The 12,578-nt window shown below is 36.1% G+C and overlaps 1 protein-coding gene across 1 annotated transcript in view; it reads right to left on the bottom strand.

The window, feature by feature from the left end:
* LOC120632985 (transcription factor sem-2-like) overlaps positions 1-7,221 on the bottom strand; it is a 139,174-nt gene extending 131,953 nt beyond the window's left edge. The window contains exon 1 of the mRNA XM_039902995.1: positions 6,969-7,221. Coding sequence (XP_039758929.1) covers positions 6,969-7,085 — 117 coding nt within the window. The 5' untranslated portion in view covers positions 7,086-7,221. The remainder of the gene's footprint in view (positions 1-6,968) is intronic.
* Between the last annotated feature and the right edge of the window lie 5,357 nt (positions 7,222-12,578).

The following is a 12,578-nucleotide window of genomic DNA, read 5'->3' as shown; positions in this document are numbered from 1 at the left end:
ACGCCAGAGGCATGGCACAGGAGTGTGGTGGTTCTGTTCTTCAAAAAAGGTGATAATACCTTGTTGAAGAATTACAGACCCATCTCGCTGCTGAGTCATATCTACAAGCTGTTTTCGAGAGTCATTACGAATCGTCTCGCTCGTAGGTTTGATGACTTCCAGCCTCCCGAACAAGCCGGTTTCCGTAAGGGCTTTAGTACCATAGACCACATTCATACGCTGCGGCAGGTTATACAGAAGACTGAAGAGTATAACCGGCCACTTCACTTTGCTTAGCGTTTGTGGACTATGAAAAAGCCTTTGATTCGGTGGAAACTTGGGCTGTGTTTAGGTCACTGCAGAGATGCCGAATTGACTACCGGTATATCCAAGTGTTGCAGTGTTTGTACAAAAACGCCACTATGTCAGTTCGTATACAGGATCAGACTACGAGACCAATCCAATTGCAGCGAGGCGTGCGACAGGGAGATGTTATCTCCCCGAAACTATTTACCGCTGCGTTGGAGGACGTCTTTAAGCTTCTGGAATGGAACGGACTTGGCATCAACATTAACGGCGAGTACATCACTCAACTTCGGTTTGCCGACGATGTAGTCATAATGGCAGAGACTCTGGGAGACCTAAATACGATGCTCGATGGCCTCAGCAGAGCTTCTCAACAGGTTGGCCTACGAATGAACATGAGCAAGACGAAGATTATGTCTAATGCTCATGTTTCGCTTCAACCAGTAATCGTTGAGAACACTGCACTCGAAATTGTTGACGAATACGTATACCTAGGACACACGATCCAGTTAGGTAGGTCCAATTTCGAGAAGGAGGTGAACCGCCGAATCCAACTCGGATGGGCAGCGTTCGGGAAACTCCGTGCCATCTTTTCGTCAGAAATCCCTCAGTGCCTGAAGACGAAAGTCTTCGAACAGTGCGTGTTGCCAGTGATGACCTATGGCTCTGAAACATGGTCGTTAACTATGGGCCTCATAAGAAGGCTTAGAGTCACTCAGCGGGCGATGGAGAGAGCTATGCTCGGAGTATCTCTACGCGATCGAATCAGAAATGTGGAGATTCGTAGAAGAACCAAAGTTACCGACATAGCTCAACGAGTCGCGAAGCTTAAGTGGCAATGGGCCGGGCACATAGTTCGGAGAAAGGATGGACGTTGGGGTCCCAAGGTGCTGGAATGGCAGCCCCGTACTGGTAAGCGCAGCGTTGGTCGACCCCCAACGAGGTGGACAGACGACATTAAGCGCGTCGCAGGTAGCCGTTGGATCCAAGCGGCTCAGAATCGTGGAACTTGGAACTCCCTACAAAAGACCTATGTCCAGCAGTGGACGTATATCGGTTGATGTGATGATGATGTGTTTGTTAGTTTGTCCTTCCTTCACGCCCTAATTTTGCAACCAATCGACTTAATTTTTGTCATTGAGCTAGTTGAAAAGATGGAGAGTAACATTGGCTACTTTTCATCCCAGGAACAGAGGGTTCTGTAAAATACGCGGACAACCGATAGTAGATAAAAACACAAAATTTAGCCAAACTATGTATTTTTTTGGATTCAACGCACACCTCACTTGTGCACAAGCGTTGTCACACACACATCCGTGCGCAGCTGTACGCGCATGAACCCGCAGTACGAGAAAGGCCACGCACACTCCACGAGGATGACTAAAAATATTACGAGTTGACATTGAAATGTTAATGCACTCTCGGCTACGCTGGCGCATTTTACGGATATTTCGATCGATCCTCCGTGCGACAGTAAAATCGGAGACTCATTTTTTTTTTCAACATCGATTGTTTTAATTTTTATTATTTTGGCTTCATTCGTAGCATCAGATATCAAGCGATAGGGATTGTCATCAATAGCTTCAAACTTCTAGCCCACTGCTGGACTATTAGCCTCTCTTAACAGGAAGGTTTTCCTATAATCAACACACTGGCGATCGCAGTAGATGTCTTGTACGACAGCCGCGGAGAGTGGGGGATGACGGTTGTTATAAAATAACGCTAAATGCAACAATGAGCAAAATACAATTCAAATACTTAAACCGGAAAGGCATTTTAAAAGTAAAGGTGCTGCCGGTTGAGATTTGACAAATCACTGCAAAGCTATTCCGATGCTATAACTCGTTTATCTAAGAGGGAAAAATGGTATTAAGTACATCTTGTACCCTTCAAAAGTTACAAAAACGGATAGTTATCAAATAGGAATATTTTTTTTTCTTTATCATGTGTGTGACTTCTTCAGCTTAATTTTTAGTTATCGTATATTATATTATTTTATTTTAAATCCGAATTATATCATCGTAACTTTTAGACTTCACTATTTTATAATAACCACAACAGTATAAACAGAATTAAAATTATTATTTTTATACAAAACTCATCAAGGTCATTTAAACTGACTTATCAAGTTTCTCAAGTTCCCGAAGAAGTTCCTTTAAAATTTCATTTACTTTGTGTCGTTTTCAAACAGCCTTCAATGTTTGGCACACTTATTGTGATTGCATGTGATTTACTTGGGCAAGATGAGCCCTTACAAAACATTTCTTCAAGCGGAGCCGAGGCTGATAAATACTTCTTTTAGAATTTCATATCCGTCAGTTAATTCAGCTGTTTTACGTAAATTCTTTTGTAAGTAACACTATCGATTGTTTTGATTAGTATTGCTTTATTTGTGATAGATAACGCTTAATGCGATAATAAACAGAATTTTACGTCGACACTTTTTAAATGAACATCATGTAGAAATGAAAATAAGAATTAGTCTTTTTTGAAATAGGCCTAATTTTGATTATTTTTATTTTTTCCTAATCTACGGAATATTTTTTCTTTCCATGTTTTAACGTTTGGAGTTATATTGAATATTAAGCTTGTTACTGGTTTTCGCAACGTTTACAAATAATTAAAAAAATACATAATTAAATACGTCGTGATTACATTTGTTTGAGTCAATTTATCTATATGTGTATATCAATACAATTGCATTATAAAAAATACTTGTTACTGGAAGAGAAATAAACTCCTCGACAGATAATAGGAAATCACTCGCAGTCAGTTCACTACTTAGACAGCCTTTTTACTTTTCAACCATTAGTAGAATGAAGTTGCGAGTAAACACACATTGAACTCATTGAGTTGGTTTTTGTTAAATCCTTTTATTTGCTTTCAACAATCGATCTATTCTTGAAAAGAAATCTTTTATGGTCCATCATCGAGCATTCAAGGTGTTCAGGTAAGTAAACTTTTACACAAAACCCTGCTACTTTTATACTTCCAAGTCTTTAAGCTGATCCTTCTATTTTATGAGTACTAAATTCGTTACACCTCTTTTTATTTCGGTGAATAATAAAATTGGATTTACGTCGTAACGTTCTTGGATCGGTGGGTTTTTGATTAGTGCTTCACGTAGGTACGTGACTAGGATCGCATAAGTACCTACCTGCTAATACCATATGTTGCACAATGTTTCTAAATTTATAATTTCTATGCATACTGTCAAACAAATTAATGCTGTATCATGTACACGTGTCTAAAATGTCAAAATGAAAACTTATCTCATTTCAAAACACAATTATGAAAATGTTTTATTTTAATATATTACATTCGAAATTAGAATACTAAAATAAATACAAACACGTTTATATGTTGACTGTTTTAAATTAATGAGGTTTAAATTAATAAAGTATTCGTATTTATATTAACGATCATACATACCTATACGAAAAAGGTACGAGTTTTACGAGTATTATATTCTGGGGATTTCAATTTAATTTACTATAAAAAGTAGTAGTACAATTTTTATTTGAGCTACTAAATGAGAAATTAAAATGAAACGACTATAAACGAAACTATTCGTTTCCTTACAGAATGTTTCCCAGCTGAATGCTAATTTCGTATAGGTACTAAAATTTAAATAAACATAACTTTGATTAACTTGGCACGCACGACTTCGATACGGAGTGTTTTTTAAAGTTCACATTTTATATCTTTAATAGGTTTACTCACGCAGGTAATTTATACACGTTACTCAGGTCTTAGAGACGTAAAAACTAAATCCTAGCTTTTTATTTTACATTGATTCTTGATAAATCACCTTTCATGCGCTATCACATTTTCAAAGCCATAAATTTTGTCATAAATATATCTTCAATTTTAACATAAACATTTAACATGGTAAATGTAAATTATTATAACATCTTATTGTATTTAAAGATGATTCAGATAAAACCCGGTTTTTTTTGCGAGACACCTTGCAATGTAATTCATTCCGTGCATAGGAACCTATTTTACTTAACTACTTTTGCATTAAATTATAATTTTCAATGCTCTTTCGCTGATATTTTAATTTTAATGCAATTACCTAACTAACATAATATATTTAAAATATATTTGAGGGTTGTGATTGTATTTTAAATGAGCTATAATTTCAATGCTTTTATATACCGAATACTAAGTTAATAAAATTGTCAACAATATAAAGTGACCTATTTTGCCCACTTAAATAATTGCAGTAGGTACTTTATTTAAACTAAATAGCAGATTTTTTATCTTGGTTTAATTTTACGCAATATTATTAAATGCATTTCAATCTAGATAGTAGATGCTTACAATTTAAAAGTGCTTGAAATGATTTAATATGAATCATTTTTATCAAGTCGGGAATCCCGCATTTCCCCTCAAAGCACGCATGTTTTATAATAATTTTTCTTCGTTAGCGAACTCGCTTAGCAAAAATTTAATTTATGTATGGGTAATAACCAAGTAAGCTGCGAAAAATTATTTTACTCAGTACCTTATGGTGATATTCTACTTTTTATTAACGACCAACACTCTTTTTAATAGACTGGAGTACTTTTTTTTTTAGCATTTTTCGAGTTATTCAAGTTTTTGACTTGTAACTCAGCGTTATCAATACCGTAATCTCAATAGTTACTTCATTTGTTTTAGTTTCATAATTAAAATGAAAGGTTTTTTTTGCAGTAATAGAAAATCTATAACTATTTTTTATATTCCGACATTAATTGAAAATTAGTAGGTATTTTATTTGGAACTCATCGCTAAAAATTCTTTTTTATGTATTCTATCTTGAAACGTGTTTTTGCAGTAGGAGAATAAAATAAACAAGTTGCTAAACTCTGGATTCATGACTTAATTTTTTCAAAGATGTTTTCTGGGTAACATTAAATTAGGAATTCAGTTTATCACCAAATTTGGAAATATAGGTTCTATTTATTTTCGAAATAGAGAATGCATTTCGAATTTTATAATTCTGACTATATTCACGACACTTTTTTAATCATAATTGATAACAGGATAAAATATTATATCAGTATATTTTAAGGTTGAATTTTATCAAGAAAACACAATTTAATGCTTTCTAGGCCCATGCTAGAAGTTTTAAGAAACTTAGACATTTTCGTAAAAAAAAAAAAACAGTTTGTATATTTGAAGGATTGATAATTTTAATTAAAAATCTTAATACCATTTTAACAAATTACTAAATAGTTTGACTATTTGCTTGTGGAATAAGTGGCTATCCACAACTAAACAAATATCAACTTCGATAATTTTGTCGAACATTAACTTTTATTAATGATGTTTAAACAAGCTATTATTTTAATTGTCTACTAACGTCTTAACTACGTCGTTTGACACAATTTATTTATCACATTAGGCTTATTTATAATCAATTGGATTCGATTTGATTTGATATAGTTTTTTTTTAATTTTAAAATAATGCATCGATTGGGCCTTAAAAAAATAAGTTTTTTTGTCACTTTTGAGATAACGTTAACGGTAACAAATATTTTTCCAACAATCTCAATTCAAAAAACTAATTCAATTGTAGGAATAAGCCAAAACTTAATGGATGTATCTACGTTCTAAAGAAATAAACTCTAAATAGGATACGCAATATGGGATACGATAAACAAATATATATAAACCTACCTACGCAATTGCGATTGCCATAGAAAAAAAAACAAATAGTTCTGTGTTCCTTATTGAATTTACGATACGATTATCTTTACAAACATGTTTACAAATTTGTGCGTGCCACAAACGTTTCTTATGATAAAACTATTACGTATAATATTTATTATTGTTTTTCTGCAGCGTAACAAGATTGTGACGTTTTAGAAAATTAAAACGGTTCAATTTCGTTATTCGAAAGTTCGGAATTGAATTTTCAACGGTAATTTAATCGGGAGGTAGCGTTTACGGAAGTTTGCTAACGTTCGGAAGTTCTTGGCGGAGCTACTTTATTTTAGAGGGTATGCTTTTCTTGCCTTTTAGACGTTTCAGCATTTAAAACGTTTTAAATAAATTTCAAAGTTTCGTGTTTTTAACACTCCAATTTATAATAATTATTTTAAATCCACAGACTGTATCAATAATTTTATTCAATTAATTTATTGTGTGGGTCTAATCCTAATCCTTAATTATATGATCGTCAAATTCACTTCAAAGGTTTTTTGTTTTTATAATTCGGTGATTTCAAGTTAAGTGTATTTTTAATTGTTTTTTATTAAGTTATTTTCGGTTATGTTTTTGGGCCATTGTAAGTCTTTGCTATTATATATTTTTTTAAATAAATTTGTTAATAATATTGTCTTCTATATTTTTTAAAGCATTTTTTTTAATGTATTTACCTCCATAAATAATAGTGATAGTTGGTTATTGTAAATATATTATTTATTTGATTTTACTGATTTTGATTTCGATATGATCACCATCTTTGACAACAAATAAAAACAAAATCATATAACTATAAATTATTGTGAATTATAAATTTTATTTCTTCAATATTTTGCCGCTTTTATCTCAACTTTAATTTAAATTGAATAAAAAATCAAATATTTAATGCCACTTGTATTTTTTCCTTTGCCATAATTTTTTCTATTCATTTAATATGTTTCACGTTTTTAACCCTAAATCCACCCTAAACACTTATCCTACGGGCTTACCTGAGTTGCGTCAGTGTAGGGCGTTGAGGAGTTTTTGTCCACCAGTTGCGATCCAAAAACAGGAACGCTCGAGGTGGGCGTCAAAGAACGCACATCCGAAATTTGTTGGGGTACCATCGTGCAAAAATAAACCCAGAAAAAACTCAACACAAAAAAAAACACAGTTCACCTATTATTTTCACTAAACACTAAAAGTAATAAAAGTCACAAGTCTGAAAAGTTTACAGGAGTTCCTTTGGACGCGGGAGCCTCTCGGCGGATGTATCGCCGAAGACTTCCCAATATCTGGAAACTATTCTTAATTTTCGCTCTAGAATTATAAATCTGCCACTTTCGTTCCCGGCTGGCGGTCCATAAGTCATAATTTCTGCGGGACGCGACTGTTCAGTTATCAAAGTGTGGCATAACGATCGTAGCGGCTACACTCCGCACGTCTGCACTCCGCGGTGTCAGAGGACCTACTAACTGGTCGGCAACGTGCGGACTGCTGTCAATATACCCGCTCAGCTGTTCGCCCCTACCGCGCGCACGCGCCCCGCCCGCCCCGCGCCTCACTCTCGCGCGGCCCTTGCCCGCGAGTGCATGTGTGTACGCTTGTACTTATGATGCACGGTGCGAAATGACGCTCGCCGTGTTGTTAGGAAATTATTATAAATAAATAGGAAATGAATTTAAATTAACCTAGCCCTTTCGGAGTGCGCGCCACCACACACGGTCCTCCGCCTTTATCACATAGCTGCTTCCAGTCACCTTTTTAGGGTCATTTGTCCAGCGGGCTGGAAGTCGTCCCACAATGCGCTTACCGATTCGCCATTCCAGTGTCTGCCCCAACGGCCATCGGTCCTACGAAAGACATGACCCACGCTCACTGCCACCTCAATTTTTTTTTTAATATTAATAGCGGGCAAACGATCAAGGGGGCACCTGATGTTAAGTGATCACCGCTGCCCATAAACATCTGCAGCACCAGAAGAGCGTTGCGTTTCCGGCTTTTAAGGAATTAGTTTATGCAAGTGCGCGGTAGAAATGATCTGGTATTTCGCATAGTTTTCGCAGATAACTTGCTTATCCTTTGAACTGTGTCGGTGACCTTGGTTCTTCTACGGATTTCCTCGTTGCGTATTTTGTCCGAGAGACTCGCAACACAGCTCTCGCCATAGCACGTTGCGCGACTTTGAATTTTTGTATCAGGTGAGGCGTAAGGAAATACAGCTTTTTAATAATTTATTTTTTTAAATATGTTTTTTAAGCGCGCGTCACGGAATAACCGTTAGATTGATTGAGACCTCATAACGTTACTTTTATTTAAACTAACGCTTGACTGCAATTACACTTCTCAGTGTAACTACCTATGTGACGTAACAGTCTTTAGAACACGCTAGCTCTAAATAGGTAACAACTTACGTGGGATCTTACCACAGAGCTAAATTGGTAGGGGACTCGTATCCATCGGGAAGGTGGTAGCTAGAACGAAGACTTAAAAAATTGTAATAACTAACTACAACACTAATACTGGAGGCTTCGGCCGTGGCAAGTTACCAACCTACCGATAAAGATGTGCTGCCAAGCGAGCCAAGTTCCGGTGTGTGGTTGTATCCACGCCGATATACCCACAAAAAAAAAATTACAATGCTGCGTAGATTTGGGGTAAGTGTTTAAAACTGCTATACCTCTAAAATGTTAGTCCGCTACCGTTTTGGAATGCATCATCTCCTAGGTGAAATTGCAGTCAAAGGCTAACTTGTAGTGGAATACGTTAACTACGTATTAATAGAGGTGCTGGTGAATGGACTCTGTCCCCATGAAAGAGCCAAAAAAGCTGAAAGCTGCAGTCTTACCTACTGGACTACTTATTACAAAAAAAAAATACGTTTGACTTCGCACTACACTACATTACAGTAAGACTAGCTGTAACCCGCGACTTCGTTCACGCTTTTTTCGCTTTTTAAACATATTTTCTAACTAATCTTAAAAAAAAAACGCCTTGAGTGATAGTTACGTGAGGAAAACCGTTGACGTCCTATTGAATACACGCATTAAGAAAATTTATAACAATCGGTCAAGCTTTGATTACAAATAGTATGACACGAGAACTTTCCTCATAAAAGGTCTAAATTCGCGGCGAACCATTAAAATTAATTCTCATGGTCAATCCATTGCCGACCTACAGGGCACAGGTTTCCTTCTCAGAATGAGAAGGGTTTATTAGGCCCTATCTATTTAAACCTATAGATATTTAATGGGTTAAATTAAAAACGCACATACCTCCGAAAACTAAAAGGTGCGTGTCGGGAATCGAACTTGGCCCTCCGAAAGGGAAGCCGAAGGATATCACCGCATCAACAACAATAATTGTGCCAATGCGAAGTTTTCTATGAAACCGATATTATAACATGTAATTACAGTTATTGTGAATCGTAAAGTTTTATCAATTTTATAATATTCATTGATTTAGTTCGCAGAACAAAATCTGTTAAACGATATTCAAATAATTTATTGTTTACGTGAAATTAATGTTGACGGCCGATTGGCGCAGTTCGCAGCGACCCTGCTTTCTGAGCCCAAGGCCGTGGGTTCGATTCCCACTACTGGAAATGTGTGATGTTCATGAAATGAAATGAAATGAAATTTCAGTGTCTGGGTGTTTATATGTATATTCTAAGTATTTATGTCAGTCATCTTAGTACCCATAACACAAGTTACGCTTACTTTGGGGCTAGATGGTGATGTGTGTATTTTCGTAGTATATTTATTTATTTAATTAATTTGCATTTGAACTGTAAGTAGGTAACTGTAAGTACGGTTTGGGAAGTAGTGGAGCTTTGTGTGTGGAGCTCCGATCGTCACCAAACTTTACAGGATTACTTACCAGGTCCGGAGATTCCCTGAAAGTTTCATTGAAATCGGTCCAGCCGTTTCGGAGCCTATACGGAACACACACTTTCTCTTTTATATATATAGATAGATAGATTATGGATTTCCGCAAGGTAACGCTTGCTTCTATCCAATATGTGTATGTGTTCCTTGCAAGACCTAATAAGTGTTGCTTTGTTCATAGCTGATGGTTTCCACTAACCATCAGGTGGGATATATGTTTGGTCCATTTCTGATGGTGAAAGAATAATTAAAATAAGTTCAGTAGTTTAGTTTATTGATTTTCTACAAACGATTTAAAGAATTTTTCTTCTTTATTGTAGATATTAAGATAGATTCTCTTCCAGTTTTATTGAAAGGAGACCTAGCATTGTTTCCATTGGCTGGAAATTCTTCTTCTTGCCCTTATCACACGCTTAGTGGGACTGGCACAAATATCTTCTTCCACTCACGCTGTCATCTAACTATCCACTCCTTTTACACGCATACCCTCTTTCGATCTCTCCTTTGAAGTTCTTCTACATCCAAGTTCTTCTGATAGATATTTAACATTCATTTATATTCTTCATATTTATTTTAAATATATAAAATTTCATATTTTCCCTAAAATTCTTCGGCCACTCCCTCACTCGATTTTCTCGCTATTCGAAGGTTGGCTGGCAGTAAATCCTTTAGCAATAAGTCCGTCTTTTGTAAACCATTTTTTTTTTTGCAATAAAGTTAATAAATGAAATAAAGTGAATTTTAATGTACGCATCAAAAGTGCCATATATGTGCCTATTTGAATAAAGAAATATTTGACTGAGGTAACATGATTTTCTTCGCTCCGCATTACATGACATTACCATGCCAGTCTATTAGGTATTTACTCCTCATATTTTGTATCTCGAATGTAAAGTTTAAATTTATTTTTTTACTTTAAATCCACCTCCTACCTAAATCCATTGCTTATCTCACCAATTCTTGACACACATTCGCATTTCGGTTGTCTGTACAAATCAATATATGTAATTAAATAAAAGCTTGTTAAAGTTAAAGTCCTGTAACACTTTTTTTAGTACGAAAAACATCTGCTCATAGCCCGCATAAGCGCAGTATTTAATAAAAAGTTCAATAGTTTAAGCACTAGAACAAATAAAACATCCTATATTCGTCTTTGATGTTATAGTTTTAAGGTTGTGAATCGTAAAAATAAGCGTCAGGTGTACAGATATCCATCGCATTTCGCGAATGATATGGGTCAATTGACAACCATTATTAGTGTTCCCTAAGGAATATATTATGACGTCGCCATGTTGGCTCCACAAGGGCTGACTGGCTCTATTCCAGACGGACCTCCTTTAACGTTTCATAGAACGACAAGGTGTCAGATAGTTTTGCATCCTAGGCTGTTATTACCCATGCTATTATTACATACGTATATGAAAGTGTGCCATAGTGAATAACAACTATCTTGATGACATTTGATATGATACATTTAATAGCCTATAACAGTCCAATATTGGGCTAAGGCCTCTCCAAGGAGAGTTGGTGATCGCAGTGGATGGTAGTAGTAGCACAGAAGACGCTGCTTCCCATGTTTCGTTATATTCCTTTAGTCGTCTCGCAGGGAGAGGCAGGTGTCAATTTATTCTGATCCTACATCCTTCACTACAGCCTTCACTACATGACATCTTATTCAACATCATCATATCAACTCATTACCAGCTCACAGGGCACAGTGAGAAGGGGTTAAGGCCGTAGTCCACCACGCTGGCCCAGTACGGAACGGTGGACTCCACACACACACAGGTTATAAACGAAGACACCGGGAGGTATATTTGTATCGTTCGAGTCCAAATAGGACTGAGGTACATTATAATGCTGTCGAATTTATATCAAAATACCCACCAACTCAATGTCATGAACATTGGTTGTTAATCAAATATAATTTTAATTGTTTCTGTTTTAACTATTTAATAAAATATTTGGCAAATATGGATTTATTGTTATCCAAAAGTTTAATTATTTACCCACTTTATAAATTTACTGTAACACAGGTTTCCTTAAGACGTTTTCCCAAACCGCTAAAGGATGTGATATTTCGATTGCTTGAAACGTACATATCTTAAAAGTTGAAGGTGCATGCTGGGATTCGAACTCGCCCTCGCTTGGCTCGCTACCACCCTACCGAGAAAGACGTGCCGCTAAGCGATTTAGTGTTCCGTTGCGATGTCGCGTAGAAACCTACTACAGGTATGACTACCATACTCCCTAACCCGCTACCATCTAAGACTGCATCATCGCTTCCTACCAAGTCTACTTGAGATTGCAGTCAAGGGCTAACTTGTCGTGAAATAAAAATAAATTTTATAACCCCCTTAGTGAATACACTGTGCGTTCCCTCAGTGGCGTGCATAGAGGGTATACACAGGGAATGCAGATTGAATATGAATATACTTCGACAATACACACATCGCCATCTAGCCCCAAAGTAAGCGTAGCTTGTGTTATGGGTACTAAGATGACTGATGAATATTATAATACTTATTATATATAAATAAACACCCAGACACTGAAAAACCATTCATGTTCATCATACAAACATTTTCCAGTTGTGGGAATCGAACCCACGGCCTTTGACTCAGGAAGCAGGGTCGCTGCCTAAAATGATTTAAATCTCCAGTACGAGTTATATAAAACTGAAGGGTAGGCATTGTAAGCGTACCCTTAAGTTTTTAAAACTTGTACTGGATT

This window comes from Pararge aegeria, chromosome 21 (genome assembly GCF_905163445.1).
Source record: "Pararge aegeria chromosome 21, ilParAegt1.1, whole genome shotgun sequence".
Classification (NCBI taxonomy): Eukaryota; Metazoa; Arthropoda; class Insecta; order Lepidoptera; family Nymphalidae; genus Pararge; species Pararge aegeria.
The sequence above is the reverse complement of the archived record's forward strand: the minus strand, read 5'-3'. Positions and strand labels throughout refer to the sequence as shown.